Source organism: Crocodylus siamensis, chromosome 1 (genome assembly GCF_052110815.1).
Source record: "Crocodylus siamensis isolate JL-2025a chromosome 1, ASM5211081v1, whole genome shotgun sequence".
NCBI lineage: Eukaryota > Metazoa > Chordata > Crocodylia > Crocodylidae > Crocodylus > Crocodylus siamensis.
In genome coordinates, this window is record NC_143395.1 from 291931863 (window position 1) to 291956729 (window position 24867).

Consider the following 24867-nt stretch of genomic DNA (forward strand, 5'->3'; position numbering starts at 1 on the left):
TGCTTTTCTGTCATCATTTAATTTCCACAAATGGGCAGTGGTTCAGAAGCTTTGTCTATTAGATGTGACAAACAAAAAATGAGCAAGAACGACATGCAGAAGGAGAAAAAGGATGAGTGTTACTGAAGGCATAGGCCTAAGCTAACTGGGATTATACTATCTAGAAGCACTCTTAAAATTCAATAAAAAAGGTAAAAAATCCAGACAATGAGTAGTATTGATTTACTTGTTGAGAGTTTCCATTAATGCTAAAATGACGATGGATATGTTGTGAGAAGCTTTGAAAGCACGCTTGAGAGAAGGAAAACCAGTTTCAGTAAATCAGTACACCAAACATTGCAATTACAAATGAGATGGGAGGTAAACAATAAGAAACGACGGTGTTCAAAGCAAAACAGTACCACCATTCCATTCCTATATAAAATCATTACGCTGAAAATGATTTTAGTGCAACAGAAAATTGTATATACAGTTATAAAAATCTAAAGAAATATAAAAAGAGAGGGCTTTATAAAATTCAGTGTATTTCAAAAGTTGGTTTGTTTATCTGTTTCCACTAAGAGTCTACCACAGGGACATGGTTCCAAATGCAAGAAAACATTCCAGACGAAGCACTTCTTGAATTTAAATTGTTCCTGGTTTTGATGGCTTTCTTAGCTTATTCTGAAGAGTATAAAAATTTAACCTGCATATGAATATGGAGGGATTCCTTTCACCCCCAGTCCAGTTACCTAGGGAGAAAAAGTAGTGAGAGAGAAAAAGAAGGGATAAGTATGACAACTTCAAATAATTAGCATTTTTTCCTTAATTAGAATACATTTGTTCTAAAAAGACATCCAAATTTGTCAACCTTGTCATAGCTCACCACTAGCTGCTGATTTCAGGTCAATATTTTTCTCTCCAAATGCTGTAAATTGTAAGCCATAGTCCATTGTTGTGACAGACTCTTCACACACAAACATGGCCTTGAGTACAGTTCAATGTTTTGGGTGAGGGCTTTATATTCACAAGGTACCAAGACTCTTTAAGAGACGATTAAGTTACAGATAACTACTGAGTAGATAAAAGTTATTTTTATTTGTCATTGATTCAAACAGCTTTTTTGCTCTCCTAAAAATGCAAGTTTTTAGAAATTGGGTGTGTTGGTACAGAAAAAATGTGTATTATTTCCAGAGATATCAAGACTGATAAAATTTAGAATTACTGTACCATGCAAATGTGAAGAGCCTCACCAATTTCTAAATACACTGGACATAACTAAAAATTTTTGGCCCCTGCTACTCTCACAGTCAAGAGAACCATGATTAACAGTTTTAAACATGGTTGATATTTGAACTAACCCTCCTTCCTAACTGCTTTGACATCTAAAAAGCAGGAGGCAACAAGGAAGGAATAGCAATAAACCACTCTGTCTTGGCTTCTTAAATGAATGGATCACCTTGAAAATGCCACCAGCCTGTGGCTGTCTGGAAAGCCACTTGTCATCCATTCCTTGGCAGGCAGAAGTCACATACATTTCTGAATAATCCTTTCCACCAAAACAGCAAGAAGTTGTCTTGTCAACAGGCAGCTTCACTGTCTGGAGTCTTTTTCCTGGACAGGGTAAAAAAAAAACCACCCACAAATGAACAAGCAGCTATTTGTTAAATCTGTGTAGGTAATAACTGCCAACAGCCAGTGTGGAGCCACATACTGCACAGAAAAAATAAGAGGGGCAGAAGGGGCACCTGAGATGTGTTTTTGCAGACTAATCTCATGGGAGTAGGCAGGATCCTGAGTACTTTCACTGCTTACATACCATCTGACAAGTCACTCTGCTACTGAAAAATGGCCCTGCTTCTAAGCACACTGAAATGAAAGGAGTCTTACCAGTGACTTCAATAGGTTTTAAATTGGGCCCATATATATTAAAAAGAAGAGAGAGAGAAGATAATGCTCAACTAAAAATCTGTAAAATGCTCAAGCCTATTACAGAACATGCTGTAGCATTATTATTTCAGTGCAGGATCTGCCAATCCATTGGTCCATTTAGTTAAATATTCCATGTTCAACAGTAAGCTGTATCAGATGCTTCAAAAGATATTTCAAGAAACCCTATAATAAACAATTATGGGTAAACCTACTCACAGAACAGAAAACATCTTCCTACCCCAAGCAATAAATGTTTGTACTATGCCCTAAACTCTGAGGATTTAAATTATGTATTTTTAATGCCATAATTTACAACAACCTCTAATTCTTTTTTGGAATTCCGCTGAGGTCCCAGGCATTTGAGTTTTCTTAAAATACATTTACCCTCCCTGGCCTCCTACTTATACTGGTAAAACAGAATGGTTCTCCTGCAGGTAGAAATAATGTACTCAATGATGCACTGAAAAAAAAAAAATACAAAAACTCAGAGTAAAATAGGATACTGTGAAATATCTCATGAATAAAAAGTCCTAGGCCCCCTGAAATCAGAGGTTTGCTATCAACATCAAAAGATCAAGGCTTCACTTAAGTTGTTTGTTTAAAACAGACTGCTTTACTTTGCTATTTGAGTTACTAACGTAGTTTACAATTGAACAATTAAGTTCAACTACAGAAAAGATGAGCAGGATTTTCCTTATTGTATCAACATACTTTGCAAAATCCTTTGTTACAGAGTTAGTCGCATTAAAAATGGCCTTGACATTAATCTCCAAAATGAAGATGACAGATTTGTTTCAGTACTGGAGAAGGAGTTCTTGTGTATGTTCTCAAATAAACCATACAGTTTGGGAAGTACCTGGGATTCCTTGCCCTGTACAATGAGTTAGCAGTTCATAATACCTAAAGAAAGCTATGCTCAGTATTTATAAGTTGAAGCAAATCTCAAAAGTAAGTCCTTTGAAAACCCAGGGGATAAACTAGCATACTCAATAAGAACAGTAAGACATTTAGCTCCTAATTAAAGAGTTTGATATTATAAATGTAACGGTGAGGGAAGAGGAGACAGACTCAGTGAGTGTCTACACATGGCACTATAATCACCATGGAGAAGCGCTACAGTGACATAGCACATTGCTACAGTGACATAGCATCAGAGGGCACAAACTGTGATGTGGATACTACATAAATAACCATCTTAGCTTCCTTATACAGCACGTATTATTACAATCCTATTGTAGCTTGATTTATATGCCTTTAAAATGAGAGCTGAAGAGAGAACCTTTATATACTACCCAAATAACTCAGGTACCTAACAAGCTTTGCTTGGAAAGAAACCAAAATATGTAAGTTTTGTTGTCTCCTGGGAGATACAAGAGGCTACCAATTAAAATGGTTTTGCATGCAGAGGCCAAAAAAAGTAAGAAGTTATAAATTCAGTTGAGTTATGCCATATGTCCTTGTCTGATGACAAAAGACAAAGTAGTAGTTTTGTCGCCAAAATTCAAATGTTATAATCAGCATAAATCTAACCATACTTTTTTCACCCTGACATCTACCGCTTACATTAAATGCCCAGGTCTTCTCCCTAAATAGTTACAATTACTTTAGAATTGAGCAATATGGATAGAATTACAATATTCCTTTAAATGTGTACTGCTGAGTACTTTTCAAAATAAAAATATATCTTTCTGTTAACCTTTATTAGATATCTCTGAAATTCCTGAGACTTAACTAAACTTAAGGCAGACCTTTCAATCTATAAAGGCACAAGTGGGGAAAGTAAATGCAACTAACTAAAAATGGGGTTCACATGCACACACACAGAATTATTCAAGCAAGAAGGGTAAAATATGATGATTTTGTAAATAATTATTTCTATAAGTTCAGTTGTGGTGTAAATTGTCACATTTCTGCAGACACTAAATGTGTGTGGAATGTCAGTAAGCCTGGAACAGCCTTCAAAAATAAAGTGTCACCTTTAAAAAAAGGTCATCACTTCACTGCTTGATCCTTCTTCGGAGTCACTTACCAACACAATAAGTACAGGTCTCTGACTGGAAAAATGTCAGAGGCTGCTAATTCAAATGGTTTTGCATACAGAGGCCAAAAAAACTGGAAGTTAAGATCAGCTCAGCTATGCTGTCCTCTAATGCCAAAATTAAGTAGTGCTTATGCCAGCTCTTAAATGTGTAAATTACTCTTCTTTCCTCTATACTCCTTTTGTAGCATTGTAATGTACTAATTTCTATATTACATATAAGAGTTGCATCAGAACTCTTCAGTGGATCAGCAATGTGTCAAAAACAGGATTAGAGAAGCATCTTCAGTTTCTTATTTCATTTAGCAATTTTCCCCGATACAACTAGCATGGTAAATGTGACATGATATCCACTTATATCATTTAAATGCTTTCAAATCATAGCATTGTGCCCTTTTTTTGTTCTAATGCCAAGAGGCTGCGGATTTGCTAACAAAATTAGCATTGAAAAGAGCCTGCTGGCATAGACAAGGCTTTCTAGGACCAGAAGGATGAAATGGAATGCAAAATTCCTTCATGAGACCATACCTGTTTCAGGGTCAAGACGGATCACCCTCCCTCCATCATAACAGGCTACCCAGAGTTTGCCTTCTGTATCAATACACATTCCATCTGGGATGCTTTCTTCTTTTTCCAGCTTATACACGCTCCTGCGATTGGCTGCAAAAGAAAATAAAAAACAGTAAGAATCACAGATTTAGAATGAGGCATTAATTTAATGATGAGTTAACACTTTCCTCAGCCATAACCCACATCAGTTATTCTAAATAATCTTCTAAAGCTATATTAGATGAAATATCTGAGCTTTTTTCAAGTGAGAGAAAAGTATACAGATCACAGCCACTGCTTAGTTGGTTTCTAGCAATAGTGACTGTTCAGCATGGCAGCCTGCAGGTCAGTTTCTGACTTTCAAAAAACCATGATTATTTTCAGTGCTCTCTTTTGATGAGTCAGCACATTACTGACCTACCAAAAATAACTAGTATATTTGTGGATTCTGAATATTACTGTTTTACCTTTGAATGGCATCTTGGAACCAGGCTGGGACATTTAAAAAATAGACTCTTTTAATTAAACTGAGAATTGGAGCTACCTCCTGGAGATTCTTGAAACACAACTAACTGTCACTCCAACACAAATCTGATATTCAAAATAAGTAAACCAACAAAAAAAAGTGGGAAAAGACATGAACTTGAAAAGGGCATGCTTACAATTTAAACACATACTTTTCTTGAACTTGTATTAACTATTGTTATAAGAAACCATAGAAAAGAAACAAATGAGAAAAGTTGGATTGTCATTCCAACAATTTCAGCATTTCTCATATGTATTCAGTTTTTACTTTGCTTCCTCTATCTGAGCGGGACTTTCCACATAGAAAAAAGAGGAAAACAATATTTCTGTTATAGGAAACACCAGTTCTAACCCTTACATATGGTAGTGGGACTTGTATCTTAAACCAATTATTCTCAGTCAGGGTTCCACCATTCCCTGGGGTGCCATAAGATCTTCTTAAGCACAGTATTAACATTATTAGGTGTGAAAACACCTACCTAAGAGTCACAAGATAAACCCAGCGATTTCAAATAGGAATCCATAATGTCAAAAGCATTCTGACTTGTTGTGGTCTTTGAGTTCTTTTTAACAGAAAAACTGCTCTATTATTTTTCCATATTTAAAAAAAAAATTGAAAAACTAAGAGCTGGCATTTTCTGATGGGTGCCTAGAGTCTAACAAGGTTGGGAACACTTTCTTAAACTATATCATACTCAGTTTTCAAAATGACATCATGAACTGATGGTGTTCCTATAAAGCAAATTGTTGGTGGACTTACTGAATTTTTCATTTGCCCAAGCTCAGGAAAGCCCCAAGGTTTTTAATTACATAGGGGACAAGGAAAGTTAAGTTTTTTGACTGTTGCCTGGACGTTCAGGATCCCCCTCAGAGAGTGATTTCCATTTTAAAATAATATACACACACACAACTATAAAAATATAGCAAAGGTACTTTGAAAATACAGACATCAAACTTCTCTGCCAATTCACCAACTATTTCCTAGCAACAGGTACTCACTGGAGTCTGGCAGAGCAAATGTGATCCAGCTTTACAACATAAAACCATTAGAAGTGGATTGAGTGTGTAAATTCATAAATGTGAAGATTGCAGCATGAATCACAATGTGATTCATCTTCACAATTAATCCAAATCAGTATTTGAAGCACCACAGATAAATCAATACACTCCATAATAATATGGCCAACCCACGTATCTGCTTTGAACCAGGAATCTACTTAAAAACAAGTTAAGATGCTAACTTGTTTTAAACAGGTTTTTGATCCATAGCATGAATTAAACCCAGTTATATTTAAGCTAACTCTAAAGTGCATCCCAGAACCGCAAGTACAGGTACAGGTAGATCATAATTTCTTTTTTTGCTTAATAATTGAAAGAAAGAACTGTAGAAAGAAGTTTTAAAATATTTAAACAAGAAAATAATTCATACAGATTTTTCCTGTTTGTAAGTCATAGTCAAAGGCATCCACAGAGTAGGATAGGCTGTCTATGTAGAAGAAAGTTTTGTGATCCAGTGACCAGTCCAGTCCATTAGAGATGTCCACCTGGTCAAAATGTTTTACTACAGAATGGTCAGGGAAGAGTGTGTAGAAAGAGCCTTGCTGTCTCTCTAGTACGGCAGGCCGGATCTCCTCAGCCATGGTACCTACAAGGATCAGGAAGTCATGTAAGCACATTGTCCCCAAGAACAAAGACATTCCCTTACAGAGTAAGAAGGAGTTCCCATTTGACAGAAATGCCCCATATGCTCTGAACAGGAGAGGTACCTGGAGCATTCAAAACAGACTGAATAAAACCAAAAGGGAGAGGTCCAATTTAAATAGGAGATTTGTTATATCTGTGCCTGAAAGAGCACTGAAGTTCATTTGATATGGTAACTCTTTAGCAAAAAACTAAGATAAAGGAGATTAGAATTTAAATTATCCAAAACTTAATATTTTCCATATTGGAAATAAAGCCACATGGCATGAACCTTCCAAAAATAGACCTACATCTCTCTTAATTCTCATTTGAGATTTCAAAAGCCAGAAAAGGTGAAAAAGATTTGAGTACTGGTTAAGGAAAGGCTGAAGTTAAGCCTTGATGTTTAAGGATATATGCCAGACACCTCATTACTCTCAAAACTGGGATCATGATTAAATTGTTTTTGAATTTTCTCTACTTCAGTTTACAAAAACAACAGCATAAGGAAACCTTTACAGGAAAGATGTCTGCTGCTTTGAAAATATAGTTAGTCAGACAACACGAGTTTAATACCTGGCAAATTCTTAAATTTTCTTAAACTGAAAGGCCCCTTTTATTTTTAAATAAAAAAAGGATTCTGGGTAATTCTTTTCCTAAGAGGGAATTTAATTAATATTGCATTTTAGAATCCAATTAGTTTGAAAACCAAAATGGCCACTACGACTTGAAAGACTGACACCTATCATATGTAGTAGGGGCCTTTACAAATTGTCCCTATAATCTACTAAGGAGTATTGGGAGAGATGTTATGATTGACATACCTGCAAAATATCTTCCTTCCGGGTCCACTTTCCCATCATTGAATCTGTTGTTTGGTTTATCCTTGTCAACTTGCACAATGGTGGTTACTGACTGGTCATCCCATTTTAAAGCAGCAAACCTAGTTCCCAGGGTAATGACATAATTCCCAGATTTTCGAAGGGCCACTGAGCTAACAGGAGCATCTAGAAACATAGTAGGAAAAAGAAACATGTAACTACAGATATGATTCTCTCTCTCCCTATTTTCACCTTCCTGTTTACTCAACTGCAGCCTTGTCTATTAGTAACCTGTCCTATTCAACCAACCTAGGGCTGTCCACCTCATTCATAACTTTATTTGACAAATATTCCATTTGCATCCAGCTGCTATTCTCTGATATATAATGTATTTGGAAAGGTGGTACTCAAATGAGCATAGAAAAAATCTGGTAAAAGTCATATGCTAATTTACCTAAGCTTCCTACAGTAACATGGTAGCTCAATCACGCATTTATGTGTGACATGCCGGCAGCCTTTTCCCCCCTATGTTTGTAGGTTTATGCATGCTTCTAGAATTCCATGGGTGCACAACAAAACAGTGCAAAGCGAAGGTAATCAACTGATATAGTTAATTAATTAATAGAACGCAAGCTGTTTTGGGAGAAAGGCATTGCACATTCTTATGTGTATATACAAAGTATCTAGCAAGAATGGCTGGCACAATGGATGGACTATGACAAACAGGAACACAAAGCCAAAAGGAACCGCCAGCCCACAGCCCAATCCCTTGCATTTTGTTTAATAGCACCCAGTGGACCTGTCCTTCATGAATTTGTCTAGTCCCTTTATGAGCCTTGCCTCTGTCCTCTTTCAGGCATAGAGCAGTGGCTGTGGTGGTGGCAGCTCCAGAGTGAGGGCCAGAGATGCCACCACTGCTGTGTGGCCCGGAAAGGACCAGAGCAACCATGTGTTCTGTGTCCTGTGGCTAAAGCAAGGCCAGTGCTGGAGGGTAGAGGAGGCAGGGGGCAGGACAGAGGCTGTGGGAGAGACGGCAAGTTGTGGAGGGACACCTGTATCAAGGGATGCAGGCAGCAGAGGAGAAGACATGTCACTTCATTCCCTCATCTCCGGCCTCATTACTGCCTCCCTGCTACCTGTCCCCCTACCACTGCTTTTCCCACTGCAGGAGTGGGAGAAATGAATCAAACAACCCTCCAATAATTAGATTCTGTACATGGAAAATTATAACAAATTTATCAATTTTCCATGTATAGAATCTAAGTATTGGAGGGTCATCTTAAATTCAAAGTTGTCCTGGATTTAGGTAAATATGGTACTGCTGGCCACTACTGAAGACAGGGTTCTGGGCTAGAAGGCCTGTTGGTCTCTGACTCAGTATGGTCCTCCTTATGTTGTTATGAAAAACTCTTTCCATAATGAAATAGAAGCAAATTTGCTATGTGAATATCCAAATACCATTACTTAATACATGTTTTGCCCACGTTAAAAGGCACATATTTGACTGCATTTTAGATGGGGACAGAAAGAGCAGTCTGAATATAAACTATTTTAAGCCAAGAGCTTGGAAAGTGGAGGCCTTAAGTGAGAAAGTCTAACATACAACATAAGCTCACAGTCCCAAATTAATTCCACAAAGCCATGTGCCCTAAAAAGGAAAACACTTATTTGTTATACAATAGCGTTTGCAAGGAGTCTGATAGATAAAATACACAAGAAAGACAAGATGAGAGGGAAAAACTCTCAAACTACCCCAAAAAAGCTGGAGAACAAATGAGCCAAGTGGACACTTCAATAGATACATGCAAGGAACCTAAATAGCCACAATACAAACAGACTTTAAAAACACATTAGGAAAATCAGAATGGCAAAGAGGCATCAGGGTGGCGACTCAAATTGTTAAACTACTAAACTGAATTGATCTCTAGAGACGACAAGGAATATAAGGCCAATTTACACAAACTGTAAAAGGGTCAGGACTTAACAGTGGCAAGGCTTCCAATAAGGACTCAGAAGAAGATAACCACCACAGAATCTCCTTTAAAAAATTATCTTGAGTGAAAAGAAAGGTTTGACAAATAAGAGTTGCTACAGAACATGTACACAGAATATAAGCATGGAGGCAAAGCCCCAGAGGTACTAACACTGCGGTAGCGTCATCATTACCAGATGTACAGTTATTATCATATTGGCATATCAGCGGCGGCAATCCCTTACACTCAAGGATGATCACTCCCACAGGTCAAGTAAAGGGTAGTAAATGAGTCCCTCAATGGCTAAGAAAGCCAATCCTTGACTCTCTGGTAAATGCCACAGGTGGTGGTTAAAGGGAAAGTCAGATCACAGATTTCTCAGTCTTGTTTCTTTTCCTTCTGTTTCTGTCATTTTTCTGCCTCTAGGGCGAGATGGTGTTCCTCAAAGCAAAATGTACTTTCTCTCATAAGGCATTGCCATGTTGCCCTGTCCTGAGCTAGTTTTTCCCTAATTTGTGGTGTCAATGCCACACTTATTAATTTTTGCTTGGCAGCGTCCTTAAAGTGTTTCCACTGACCCCCACTTGTCCATGAGCTCAGACTAGCTCAACAAGATGCTTATCCAGCCTCCTCCTGAACACCTCCAGGGATGGTGACTGCACCACCTCTGCCGGGAGTGAGTTCCAGGCTCTAGTTACCCTTACAGAGAAGAAATTCTTCCTTATGTCCAGCCTAAATCTTCCCTCTATTAGTTTGTGACCATTGGTCCTCATCTTCCCAAGCAGTGCCTTCCTGAAGAGTTGCTCCCCCAGATCTTGGTGTTGCCCCAACATACTTGTAGGCTGCCATCAAGTCACCTCACAGCCTCCTCTTGCCCAGATGAAACAAGCCCAGTTCCTGGAGTCTCTCTTCATACGGTCTAGTCTCCAGGCCCCTAATCACGCAGCTGGTCCTTCTCTGCACCCTCTCAAATTTATCCTCATCCTTCTTGAAATGTGGTGCTCGTGGTACTCTAGCTGCGGCCTCACCAACGCCAAGTAGAGAGAGAAAAGCACCCCCTTGGATCTGTTGGTAACATGTCGAGGGATGCACGCCAGATTTCTGTTTGCACTGTTGGCTCATATTCATCTCCTACTTGACTGTGACCACCAGCTCCCATTCAGCTGCTGTGCTAGCCACTCGACTACCGCCTATCCTGTAACTGTCATGAAGGTTCTTCCTACCCAGATGAAAGACCCGGCACTTTTTCCTGTTGAACCTCATCTGCTTCTGATCAGCTCATAGAATCAGTCTGTCAACTTTGTCCTGAATCTTTACCCTATCCTCTGGTATGCCCGCATTTCCCCACAGCTTGGTATTGTCCACAAACTTAATCATAGAGTATTCCACCCCCTCATCCAAATCATTAATAAATGTTAAAAAACATGGGTTCAAGCACCAATCCCTGTGGGACGCCACTAGAGACAGCCCTCCAGGATGAGGCCATCCCATTGATTACAACTCTGGGATTGGCATCTAAACCAGTTATCCACCCACTTCACTGTAGACAGGTCCAGACCAGTACCCTCCAGTTTAACTGAGAGAATTTCATGGGAGACAGAATCAAAGGCCTTACTGAAATCTAAATAAATGATGTCTACCTCATGTCCCTTGTCCAGCTGGTTAGTTACCTGGTCGTAAAAGGACACCAGGTTTGTTAGGCATGATCTACCCTCCCCAAGGCCGTGCTGGTTGTTTCTTAACACCCTGTCAGTTACAAGCTTATGACTGATGGTCTCTTTAACAATTTTTTCAAAAGTTTTTCCTAGGACCAAAGTCAAACTGACTGGTCTGTAGTTTTCAGGGTCATCCCTCCTCCCTTTCTTAAAGATGGGCACCACATTGGCCCTCTTCCAGTTGTCCAGGACCACCCCCAACTTCCACCACTTTTCAAATGTCTTCACCAAAGGCCCTGCTATGAGTTCAGCCAGTTCTTTTAGGACTCTTGGATGTAGGGCATATGGCCCGGTGGACTTGAAAGAGTCCAATTGTTCTAAGAGGACCTTCACCTGTTCGGGACTGGTTTCATGTTGTCTGTAGGCTACCACATGCCTGACCCCAGTTCAAATGGCAATGGGCTCCATTGTAGAGCCACTGCATAGGATGAAGGTAGTCATCTGGTCACAAAGAAATTTAAGGATGGTGATAAATTTCCCAGGGCAGCCAAACTTTGCTAAGATCTTCCATAGAACCTCATAGTTAACAGAGTTGAAGGTTTTGGTTAAATCAATAAATGCCATATACAGTTCCTGGCATTTTTCCTGGATCTGCCAGACTGCAAGAATCATGTCTACGGTGCCTCTGAACAGTCTGAGGCCACATTAAGACAGGAAGGATTTCCTCGGCAAGAGAGAACAGTCAGTCCAGCAGAATTTGAGCAAAGATCTTCCCAGCGATGGAGATGAGGGTGATACCTTGATAGTTTCCAGTCAGACTTATGTCCCTTTTTAAAAGTGGTGACAATATTGGCATTCCTTAGGTCAGCAGGAATTTCCTCAGTGTTCCAGATTTTGAGGATATTTTTGTGTCTCCACCACAATTTGAGTGATCCCCCTGGAAGCGGCTATCCAGTTGGGTAAGGTAAGGTAAGGTAAAGGTGCCTGTTTGGGGCACCTTTCTGTCCAGGGTAAGCAAAAGGATCCTAAAAAGGACTGCTCAGTTGCGATCACAGCTGCCAAATCACCCTCCTGTCCCATTCCAAGGGTGAAGTGACCAACAAGCAACCAACACCTGCACGTGGATCCATAGTTAGGGACTCCCAGGAATCACTTCAACTGTCCCCACTGCCACTTGTCCATTGCCACAGGACTTTGTAGAGGTTATGGGTATTGGTGATTGGTTACTGTAGTAAATGTTGGATCCAGTGGGAGAAACCTGCAGGTGACTTGTTTTACACAAGGAGGCCATTGCACATCAGCAACTGCACAAAACTTGGCAGAGGAGAAACCAGCATCCAGTGGCAAGGAGATCCACTAGGGTTATTCTTCCACTGCAGCCTTCATCTACTTGCTCCACCACTGAGATCTTTATATTATGTTGGACTGCTCTTTGTCTGATACCTCACGTTTGATCTTACCACCCTAGGTAACACTACAAGAAGGACAAGACTCCCAACAGTGTTACTCTTAGTGTCATCGATACATGCAAGCCTCTCCACCCTGTCGAGGTGTCTGTCCATGGAGAGGTATAAAATAAATAGCTGTGAAAGTAGACAAAATGTATGTTAATACAGGAAGAAACACTGGAAAGAAAATGCTCATATTTTATCATCCATCTTCAGGCAGACTTAAATTTGTCTATGTATTATCCCCTCAGACCATGGATTCACTTGGAGGCATGTTATGTCTGTGACTGAGCTTCTATGGCTATGTGCTTGCCTTTAGACGATAGCAACTGCAGAGCAGGTTTTAACTGAGATATTAAAGTTCCAAGAGGTGATAATGAGCAAGATATTTGCAACTTACAGCAACATGATTATAAAACTAAGGAAATATAAAAAATACATTCATAAATGTTTGTGATATTCAGTAATTTTGAGAGCCCGATACAATCTTTCCATTTTAACACCTGGCAACAATGACTAACACCCAATCAGACTTGGGTTTGAACTATACGTTGCACTTCATAAACACAAACACATACAAATGCTGGGGGATGCGTTTACACTAGAGTAAATTACTCTAGAGTAAACCTACCCTGGACAAGCATCTACACGTGGTGATTTGGAAGCATATTTGCTGCTCCTGGCAGCAGTCTGCTCCTGCCCCCTCCAGCAGTCAGGACGAGCTGGAGGCCATATTTAAAAGCCAGTCCTGCTCCCTGCTCACTTGCCTTCCTGGCCTGGAGCACCCTGCAAAGCGCTGTGCCATCGTGTTGTGGTTCTCTTGTTGGAGCCTCTGCCCACCATGCCATAGCTGCTCTACCCCCAGGCCCTGGGAACAATATCCAGTGCCCTGGGCTCCAGCTGGCCACCCTGCTTGTTGTGCTGCACCACAAGAACAACTGTTGCCTAGCCCACGTCAACTTTGGCCCTGGCAGGCCTCTCCATGCAGTGCGGCCACCTACCCGGGCTCACCATACCATCCCAGGCTCCCTGTCACCAGGCTGCTGCCACCCAGACCCCAGCAGGGATGCTGATGATGTGCACCTAGACGCCACCACAGGTGCCATCCACATGCTCCAGGGCCTCCAGCCACTCCAGCCTGCCCAGCCAGCCAGGACTGAAGGCTGTATGTAGGCAACCTGGATGGCTGGCCCTGGACCCCAGCCCCACAATGCACCCCCAGCACCATACTCACTGGAGACAGTTCTCAGAAAAGCACTTGATTCCCCTTCACAACACACAAACCCCCACTCCCCTCCCTCCCCAACAACAGAGCCCTTCCCCCCTCTCCCTGACACCAGATCCCTTCCCAACCCAACCCACTCACCACTGCCCTCTTCCCCATGCAGACCCTGTGCAGTGCTGTGTGTGTCCCCCCCAGGGTGGGGTGCAGAGGAATGGGGGTGCCTATGGGGCAGAGCCCAGGGACAGGCACCTAGAACCGTGGCCTCTGTCTGCACCCCTGCATGTGTGCATACCATGGCACATCCAGCAAGTGGTGGGGCTCACCTGGGGGCAATGGCAGGTGCTGCTCTGCTGGTGCAGGCAGCACTCCTTCCTGCAGCCAGTGGGCTGGGCCAGTGGGGCCTGTGCATGGGGCTGGCTCCGCTGCAGGCAGCTCCTGCTCCAGGGCCCCATGGAATCAGGGCAAGTGCCGGGTCTGGGCCCAGGTGAGGATGCCAGCACCTAAGTCCAGGCCCACTGAGGGGCTTGAGGCTGGGTGGTGTGCAGCTGCCAGTAGCCAGGAAGAGCTATGGCTAGCAGCTGGGTGGTGGGCAGCATGAAGGTGATGAGTCAGACCCCATCAATGTTGCGGACATGAAGCTCCTGGTGGTGTCCTACAGTGCAGGGGTGTGGCACGGCGCCTGGATGCCCAGACACAGGCCCTCTCCTGGGAGGGGCACTAGAACTGCTGAGGGCCAGTGGTGCCATGGCTGGCCTGGCTTCCTAAGCAGGGCTTTGCACCCAGATCTGGCAGGGCAAGCACTAGCCCACACTCCCAGAGCTACTCAATGAGTCTAAGGACAGGGAGTGTGGTGGGATGGGGCTCCTGGCAGCCCAAGGAGCCCTCCCCAAGGGACACATAACCACAGGTGCAAGGCTGCAGCAGAGGCTCAGGCAGGCCACCTGTGCTAGAGCAGATGGGATGGCTCCAACTTGCACATCTATGATGGCCAAGGTCCCAGGGCCAGGGTCCCAGGTTGCAAAGGTATCATTCAGCTGCCACATAAAGGGCATGGACTTGCAGGCAGCCCCCAACTGGTAGCTGTGGTTGGTGATGGTGACCCACTGTGCCTGCAAGGCCTTAACCTTTATGCAGCAATCGCATGCCAACCAGTCATGCCTATGCCCCTACTCCAGCCTGACCTCAACCTCACTCCACAGCACCACGAGGTCCACAGTCTCCTCCAGGAACTAGTTGTAGCCATGGGAGGCAGTGTGTGGTGTTGGGGAGGACACCAGCATGGCTCTCTTGATGACTCGCTGGCTCTGTGCACAACTGTCCTGGTGCTGCTGGGTCTCAGCAGGTGGCTGCAGCACTCAACGCAAAGACACAGCATGGGACAGGCAAGCATGCAGTGATGCTATGCTGGGCACCAGTGGTAGGGTTCAGGCAGGGCGTTGAGGCTGGCCTGGGGCCAGCTGGAGCAGGACGCAGTGGCCAGAAGCTGGCTCCAGGTGGTTCAGAGCCTGGCAGATGCCTGTAGAACCCAGGGCAGCACAACAGCCTGGGCCTGGCAGCCACACAGTTGCCATGGCTGGCCTGAGGCCTCTGCTGCAAGATGCAGTGGCCATAGGCCAACTGCAGGTGGCCCAGGGTCCTGGTGTCCCCACAGGCTTTTAAGGACGAAGGGCTAAGGCAGGCAAAGAGCCACCCCAGTCCTGGGGCTGGAAAAAGCTCCCAGCCCCATAACCCTGGGGCTAGCCTGAAGGTGGCCCCCTGGTGGTGGGGCTGACAAGGAACAAATTTGCATTACATGTGCGTTACTGTGCAGTAACTACTCAGGAGTTAATTTGCTACTTGTATTTACAAGTTTTATCAAGTAGCAAATTAACTGCCAAGTAGAGCAATTTACTGTGCAGTAAGCATCTGCATGTGTAGATGGTGATGTTTACTGTGCAGTAATTTGCTCTTCTACACAGTAAAGCATCTTGTGTAGACATGCCCAGGGAAACCCTGCCTTGAACTGTGTAGCTGCTCCTCAACTTTAATGAAAAGATCTTTGCATCAGACTTTCCAGGAAATGTAGGATGTTGTGCTCATCTTCAAGACACAGAAAATTGCAAGAACGTTCTCTTTTCCTTTACCCTTCCACACTGCAAGTCACTAAATTGGAGAATGAGCATAAATGTTCAGAGTCAAAGGTGACCATCAATTCTATTTTTACTATACCATATATTTTGGTTATGGTCTTCCTGCAGTTAAGTTACAAGGTTCAGAGACTGCATTTGCCAAACAAGAAATAAGAACAAAGAACAGGCAATGTAAAACAAGCAAAGCCAAGTTCCTGATAACTCAAAAAGTATTAGTTTTACTCTAGCAATACGAAAAGTAAAACTTACCTTTATAGTAACATCCTATCCCAACGGAGCCTTCCAGGGGCTTAAGCAAAGCAAAGAATTAGAAAATTGTCTGGGGTTAGTTTACACTCAACTGATCCATTGTATAGCAAAACTCAATTACAGGTTATTAGCAAGGAATTAGCAAAAATAGAAAAGAAAATGAGCACAAAAATCTTGTTTCTATGAAAGCCTATTATCTAGGAATAAAGTAAAGAAGAATCACCTTAACAGAGTCATGGCCTGGAATGAATGTAACAGACTAAAATGGGGAAGATGCCTGAAAAGGAATTACTAATGCGTCTTTTTGTTAAAGTAAAAGGCGTAAAATACTACTGTTCTGGTAAAGTTATTCTAATCTAATTTTCCCGCTGGGAAAATAACTGAAAGCAATCAAAATTGGCCAACAGTGCATATAGTACTAATGAACCCATTTCGCTCTAAGCATAAAAAGAATTAGAATTGCCAGCAGAAGACAATTTTATTACCTGTAATGTGCCATCTGCTGCACTTTGTCCACTAAAGAGACACTAGCAGATTCAAGTTCAACTTAAACACTTCAATTCCTAATTTTACAAGTATCTGAATTTACTACAAGTATCTGAATTGGACTTGCCTGTACTAGAAGATATAGCCAAGTAGGGATGAAGCATATGCCAAAAGGAACATTTCTGCAGTTGTAGCTACACCACCTCCCTGGACAGCATACATTAAGCCAACAAAAAATCTTCTTGTCATTATAGCTGCACAAAAAGCATATGGTTCTGCCAGAAAGAATATATTGTCTATGCGGTGTGGCTCACTCCCCCACCACATACACTTATAACCAACATGGCTTCTCAGGCAAAACTGTATAATGCATAAGCACACCTGTCCTAAATTAACCAGAGCTGTATAGGAATCAACTTCCCTTTGAAACTCCTTCAAGACTAATTGCAAAGGCCAATCACAAATAGAAACTCCAAACAAATGTGTTCTGCTTCACCTAGGCTACTTCCTGATGCAAAAGTGGCATTTACATGTTAGTCAGCAGTGCCAATTCGCCTCCCAATAGTGCCATACAAATGCAGCTATATTGCTACCAGTTGTGAAGAAAGTGTCCACAAAAGACATGCAGCACGTCTGAGATCACTGCTGCCCAGTACAGTAAGTTTGCAGTTACAGACTGTTCTTAAAATAGTCTTTGTTCCTGAAGGTGTTCAATGTAGGTGCTTGAACCACCTCCAATGGCAGGCTGTTCCAGACCTTGGGGACTCGGACAGTAAAGAAATTCTTCCTTATGTCCAGCCTGAAACTGTCTCATTGTAGTTTATGACCGTTCAACCTCGTCATCCCTTGGGGCGCTCTAGTGAACAAACGTTCCCCCAGATCCTGGTGGTCATCCCTGATAAACTTATAGGTGGCCATCAGATCACCCCTGAGCCTGCGCTTTTCCAAGCTAAAGAGCCCTATGGCTCTCACCCCGTCATCATAAGGTCTGTTTTCCTGACCTCTGATCATGCATGTGGCTCTTCTCTGGAACAAGAGAAGAGCCACACAAGATTATTAAAGAAACTGGTAAAGTTAAATAATGTAAGAAAATGTTCCTGTTCTTTTCAAGATTCTTGCTAGGGGCTGGGATGATGCGGGCACTACAATGCGTGGTTGACTGCCGAAGAGGTCACAAGTTTAAGGCCACAGTGAAACCACTCACGGCACAGCCTGTCAGATTCCAACAAAATCTGAGAATTCTGTCAAATATCTCACCACAAGGACATGAAAACAGAAATGATTCTTGCTGGGTTGGGGAAAGAAAATATGAGATCTATAAATAAAATTCCAATAATGCTGTTATGTGATGTCATTCTATACGCCGATCTGGTAGAGAAAAGGAAACACTCACAGGTCCTACAGTCATGTTTCCCAAGTCCAACTATACCAAAGAATTAATGATGAGCCTCCTCCCATTAAATCTGGGACACTACCCCCTGGCCCAAGTCAGCGGCACTGCTGCAGGCAGAGGCAGAACTACATGGTGCCCCAGGCAGGCAGGCAGGCAGGCAGCAATGGTACCTCCCTGCCAGACTGTGCCCTGCATCCAGGACACGCATTTTAATCTTCAGAGACTGGCCTACAAAATCTGGGACTGTCCTAGCCAAACTAGGACATACGGTCATCCTAATTAAAGTTAACAACAAAACTCCCATTGATTTCTTTGGTGCGGGTCAGATCCTGAGTGTTATTCCTCCAGCAAACAGAAGGTCAAAGAAAAATGGACAATCGCACAACTAAACAGCAAAAACCTGGAAGTTAAACAAAACAAAAATTAGAGAGGAAAAAAACTGGAACTGGACTGGAACCAGTTAATTATAGGTTTTCTGGTCTCCCAACATAACATAATCCCCATTTGTTCTCTTGTAGGGAATATGGATGATAGTGATAAAGAATGATCTTTTCCCTTCTTCATTACAAATGATATAATATAGTATCTATGTGCTTTTAATCACATTAGGTACATGAGGTGTGCACTTGAAAGATGGCACACTGTATAAATAAAAAAAATCATTATGAATTTATATTTTGCTAATTAATGGGATATTTTTAAAACCCGTACTTACCTACAGCAATACTTTGCACTTGCTTGGTGATGGAATTCCATCGGAAAATTTTTTTACCATTGATATCCACATATAGGAGTGAGTTTTCCTTTTCTTCCCAGACAGGGGATTCTCCAATCTTGCAGTTTTCATCGATGATGCACTCAACCTTAATGGATGACATTGCTATAAAAACCCTGCTGGAATAAGGACACAGGTGTGAATACATGAATTTACATTCAATTTCACTTCTGCTTTAAATTGGAATAAAGGCTGAATTTTTCTCTTATGCTAAAATTAATGCGCTATTTTAACAATTATTTTATAAAATTATTTTCTTATCAAACAATGTCTGAGGACTAGAAGGAAAAAATCTGCTTTTCCTGACTATAACCAAGTGTTTATTTTGCAATATTTGGGTTGAAGTTTTGGGGTGTATATGCAGAAGTCAAATATAAAAAAGTCAGAATCATTTAATAGCCTGGTCAAGTGGTTGTCCTTCCTCAATACTGAAAAGGTTGAAGACTGCTTCCAAAAACAATTATAGAACACCTATTTAAAGCCAATGGCTTAAGATGTGTTTCCTATAATGGGGATATGAAAGAATCACCCAAATCAATTGGGAAACCAAAGACTCAAACAGAAGATTCAGTCTTAAATTATATTAGTCTTAAAATATACTGTAGGAAAGAAGTTGACAGTACCTACATCCAAAATAAGTTTAACAAGGTCAATATTGACTGTCCAAAGGTTTAAAACTTTCACATAAAACCCCCACCCAATGCTGAAGGCTTAACACAGGTTTCAAAGGCCTGCAAATGTTTGTGATGTTAAAGGACTCAGCAAATTGTGTTGGACAAAAACCTTAATTAAACCCCTAACAGTTTTTCATTCTGTAACAGCCAAACACAGGATATTGTCCGAGGAGTGCCTAAATCAGCGATTTTCAGAGTGCCGTGGCACCCTGGGATGCCTTGAGATCCTTTCAAGGGTACCTCAGAGTGTAACCCAATGTTAGCACTGTTAGGTGTACACACAAGTCACAAGATAAACCTAGAAATATCAAGTAGAATTCCACAGTGTCAAAACCATTCTGCCCTGCTGTGGTTGTTCTGAGTTCTTTGCAATACAAGAATCACTCTACTATTTTTCAGTAGTCAAACAAAAGAAGCGAAAACTAAGAATTGGCATTTTCTAAGGGGTGCCTCAAGTCTAAAGAGGGATTTCTCAAGTCCAAAAAAAGGTTGAGAACTACTGGCCTAAACTAATCTTTCATCCAAAAATAAAAGACAACACATACTTGGAAATGATCAAAGCTGCTCTCTTCTTCCATAATAGGAAACAAAGCAAGTGAAATGGACAAAAAACATAAATTAAGTTAAAGGTGACATTAGGTATTAATGTCTTCTGGAATGGCACTTCCCTCTGGAAGGTGAATTCAGCATTTGGTAAATTTTAGGAAATCTGCAATTCTGTCAAATCAGCATTAATTAAACACATTTTAACATGTTCAGATTGGCTTGACTGACACTACACAAAAGGTGCAAGATTGAAAAAGTGTTTTGATTCATAAGTTATAAAGTACCAAAAAGGGCAGCTAGAAAAGCAAATCAGAGTTCTGATTCACAAACTCAGAGAACATCACTATTGTGTTTTTCCCATGGAATAACAAGCTTTTCATTTTCCACACACATAAATTTAAGGATTAAACATGGCAACTTGGGTAGCACATGTTTTGCATTTCATTTCATGGAAGTTTTGTGAGTACCAGTATTTTTACTTTTTCCTTAAAACTTCCAATGGCCCTTTTTCAGATAAAAAAATAAATAAAAGCTACTCTGGTGTCAGTCAAGGAAAAAATTCTCAGCCAAGTTAAATGCACAAGGCCCAACTGCTACAATATAGGGGCGCACCGATAAAGATTTTTCAGGCCAATACCAATGACCAATTATTAACAAGCCATATCGGCCAATACTGATCCGACTGCCAATACGCAACCCTGAAGCTTGAAAAGCAGCATCCAGATGGTAGATCTGTGAGGGGGAGTGGGGGCAGATCGAGCCCCTAGGTGAGGGAGGGAGTGGGGCTGGGGTGGGGCAGCCACTGCCCAGCTGGGGTGGGGCGTGGGATGGAGCCACAAGAAATTCGCCTAGGGCCCACGGGGGGAGTAGCTCCCACCACTGCATGCACCCCCAGGGAAGGCATAGGAAGCATGCGCACCCCGGATCTATGCACAGGACGAGGGTGGGGTGCCACTCCCCGCCCCCCACAGACTTACCAGCTGAATGCTGCTCTCCAAGCCGCCAGGCTGGCCACGTACATGCTGCATGCATGCATGCAGCATTTATCAGAGACCTTATCAGCCACATCAGCCAAAAAAAGCCACGTACTAATAATGTAAATTTTCCTTTTATTGGTGTTGATATGATATAGACCGATATATCGGTTGACCTTCACTAGAATACTTTGGCTCCAAGCAGGTCATAATTCAAAGCCATCAGTCCTCCTGCTGCTCACCTATACATGCCATAGGGACAAGTCTAATGGTACTATTCTAGCTATATAACCCTTGCACTTTGCTGGCTGCAGAAAACAGCATGCCCTAACAACACTAGCAATTAGGCTGATCTTTGATCCTGACTTTTTGGCAGATATCAGCAGAAAGAGGTATGTGCAGAAAACTTTCTAGAAATAAGCTTCTGCATAACATTTATGGCACCTATGGAATGCAGTAACTCCTCATTTGTGGGGGTTAAGTGTCTCACTTCTCTGTTTTTTACCAAATCATGCCAATTCCTGTCTTTCATAGCAAAAAAAAAAGGGGGGGGGAAAAAAATCACATGGCTGTGAACACTTGACATGCTAATTAAATAAATCTCAGTACCTGAACTGTTAAACTAGCAACTGTGTTGTTTGATTTTATATGAAAGCTTATTTCTACTGCTACTACCATTACTTATTTCTTATATACACGATTAGAAAAAAACACTGTCTTAGCATGCACTGTTACTGGAACTAAAGTTGATACTAGAAACTGAAAACATCTGAGTTTTTCTACTCACACAGTGACACGAATTTCCAATGAGAGTGGCTAGCCATTTTAGTCTAAGGTCAATAGTTAGTCTATAATGGGGGTGCTTAACTTCTGGTCCATAGAGGCATGGCATCCAGCCCACAGGGCTCCCCAGGGGTAGGAAAATTTGTCAGTGGGAGAGCAGTGGCAATTAATATGGTCACCCTCCCATGCTGCCAAATTCCTAAAAGCAGGTTGAGGCTGGGAAATGCCACTCACTCCCCACAGCTGGATTAGGGCTAGGCCATGCCCCTTCCCCACCTGCAGCTGGATTGGAGCCACATCAAGCTCCCTTCCCCCTCCATGGGGTCATATTGGGGCTGGGCTGGGCTGCCCACCCACCCCCCTGCGCAGCTAGATGAGGTCTCACTGCAACTGCCCCAGGTGCCAAATCAAGTCAGATCCAGCCCACAGATGGATGGCAGGTGAGGGTGTTAGGCCCACCTTGCAGCAGGTCTGACAGTCGTCTTAGATGGCAAATTTGCACCAGATGGTTTGGACAAGGCTGATCCTACCTCAGGCAGGAGGCTGCGCTAGGTAAAGATACCTTCCAGCCCTATTCCTTTACAATTTCAACCCAGTGGTTCTCAACCTTTTTTGTACCAGGACCCATTTTTAATAGGGGTACACCAATAGAGATTTTGGGGGCCAATACTGAGAGCCGATATTTAAGGAGGCATATCAGCCAATACTGATCCGATGTCCAATACAGCTGCCTCTAGGTGGTAAGTCCGGTGTGGTGGAAGGGGAGGGGGGAGGGAAGGGGTATGGGGGTGCAGATCAATGCCCACTGCAGTGAGGGAAGGGGAGGCGGCAGGCGCTGCCCAGGGGGGCACAGGATGGTACCATGGCTCATGGGGTGGGGACAGCACCTGCTGCTGCTTGCAACCTAGGAAGGCAGGGGGGCAGTGGGACGTGTGCCCCTGGATCAGCACCGCCGGGAGACTGGCAGCATCTGTGGGATGGAGCTGGAGCTTCATGGCTCTTCTTGCCACAGCTGGGCTTGGAGCGGGCTCCAGCAGCACTGGGAGGAGGCTGCAGCCACCCCAAATTTTGCAGCAGCTCCGCTCCCAGCCCGGTGCTGCTGGGCATTTAACAGCCACATTATTGGCCCCATAGGGCCGATATCCGATATAGACAATCTTCATATCGGTAATGATCCAATAGCTGACCGATGTATTGGTGCACCTCTAACTTTTAAACATTAATTGCCAGCCCTGACCCAGTGCCCCTCACTCCCGACCCACTGCCCCCCACACCCAGCCCCAGTTTTACATATTTTTCTCCTTTAAGGGAGAATCCATTTTTAAAGTTTGTTGATGCATTTTTAAAGTTAGTTCATGACTGTTTCATATGTTCTTGCAACCCACTTTTGGGTTGCAACCCATGGGTTGAAAAATACTGTTCTAATCTACCAAGGTGCAAGCCTGCCTTGTGTGTGGACTCTCAGCCATGCTCTATGCCTTTCAGGGACATACCCTAACCAAACAGGGGGGAACCTGTGACACCTGCCTTTGCGCAATAAAGATCTCAGTAAGTGGAATCATAGAAAATGAGGGTGGGAAGGGACATTGGCAACGCGTAGGGGGTGCACATGGGTGCATGTTCACCCCCTGAGTGTGCCAGGACACCCCCTATGAAAAGGCACTGCCCACACTGTCATCATCCCAGACGATTAGATCATCCCAGGCAAGGCGGGCAGGCGCCGCTCACCATCCCTCACCCCCTTGCTACTGACACCATCTACAGCATCTGCAGGCGGTCAGTGATCACCAACGATGCTGCCGGCGGTGTCTATGGGTGGTCACTGACCCCTAGCCGGCAGTCAGCACTCGCCACCCTCCCACCCCCACAGCACCAGAGGCATCTGCGGGAAGTCCCCACTTACTGCCACCGTGCTCCCACTGCACTCCTGCTGCTGCCAGTGCCACGGTACCCCCCCAGCTGCCAGGGGAACACGTCATTCATGGGAAGGGACCTCAGGAGGTCATCTAGTCCAACCCTCTGCTCAAAGCAGGACCATCCCCAACTAGATCATCCCACCCAAGGCTTTGTCCACCTAGCTGGATCTTAAAATACCTCCAAGGATGGAGATTCCACCACCTTCCAATGCATCTGGAAGTACAATTGAACTCCCAAAGTGAAAGAAGTCAAGACAAGAGGGCCTCAGGGAGCTGCAATACCCTGTATCCCCATCACAGGCATAACATCTCCATCCAAAATCTCCAGGAGGTTTATACCAGCCAGCTGGCACTTGGCAAGCAGCAGCGGAAAGGAGGGAAAAAAGAGGACCTGAAGAATGCCAACAGCAGCAGCTGCTATTGGGATGGCATGAAAAACCAAATGCCAGCACAGGTGCCTGGATGAAAACAACCCAGGCACAAGTGAAGAAGCAATCCCTGCGCTTGGAGGATAATAAAGTGATGATTGTTTTTAAAACCCCCAAAAGCGCAGCCCAGGGCAGCGGCACCGTCCACAGAAGAGCCAGGATTGGGCGGCTCTTTCCTTTCCAGACCCCGACCCCTCCAAAACAAGGCTCGGTTGCTGAGCCTATACCTCCATGAGCCCAGAGAGAGGGAGCCTGAAGCCACGCAGCAGGCAGTGGGGCACACGCAACGCAGCCGAGCAATCCCTCTGTCCCGGCTGAAATCCCGCCCGCAGCCCGCGGCGCCCCGGCGGTCACCTGCCTGCGCGCTGGAGCCCGGATGCCCCGCGGAGCCGCCGCCCCGCCCCCTTATAGGCGCGGGGCGCTGCTGCCTCAGCGCTTCCCCGGGCAGCCAATGGGCGCGCGCCGCCCGCCCCGCCCCTGCCCCCGCCCCGCGGCCTCAGGGTTCCGCTCCTCCTGTCCTCACACACGCACCCCGAGAGGAAACACGCCCAGGGGGGCGGGGTCTGTCCGATTTTTAAAAAAAAAACACCAATTTTCGGTTAAAAAAGTAACCCCAAATGCACATTTTCCCTTGATTTAAATGAAACACAACTAATGTATAGGTGTATCTCTCTATCGCTATCTATATA

At 43.5% G+C, this 24867-nt stretch overlaps 1 protein-coding gene across 6 annotated transcripts; it reads right to left on the reverse strand.

The window, feature by feature from the left end:
* On the reverse strand, positions 1–24643 carry LOC149874611 (regucalcin). 6 transcript variants are annotated; one of them, XM_090064630.1, is made up of 7 exons: positions 24537–24643; positions 18798–18973; positions 7528–7710; positions 6453–6668; positions 4478–4609; positions 1439–1593; positions 1–731 (listed from the first exon to the last, which is right to left on the reverse strand). In XM_090064630.1, the coding sequence occupies exons 2-7, from the start codon at positions 18958–18960 to the stop codon at positions 681–683; spliced, it is 900 nt and encodes a 299-aa protein (XP_089920756.1). In that variant the 5' UTR covers positions 18961–18973; positions 24537–24643; the 3' UTR covers positions 1–680. The 6 variants fall into 6 exon arrangements, with proteins under 6 accessions (XP_089920756.1, XP_089920746.1, XP_089920737.1 ...); XM_090064620.1 differs by having other exon boundaries at positions 18798–18976; XM_090064611.1 differs by having other exon boundaries at positions 18798–18976; positions 24533–24634.
* Positions 24644–24867: the final 224 nt, after the last annotated feature.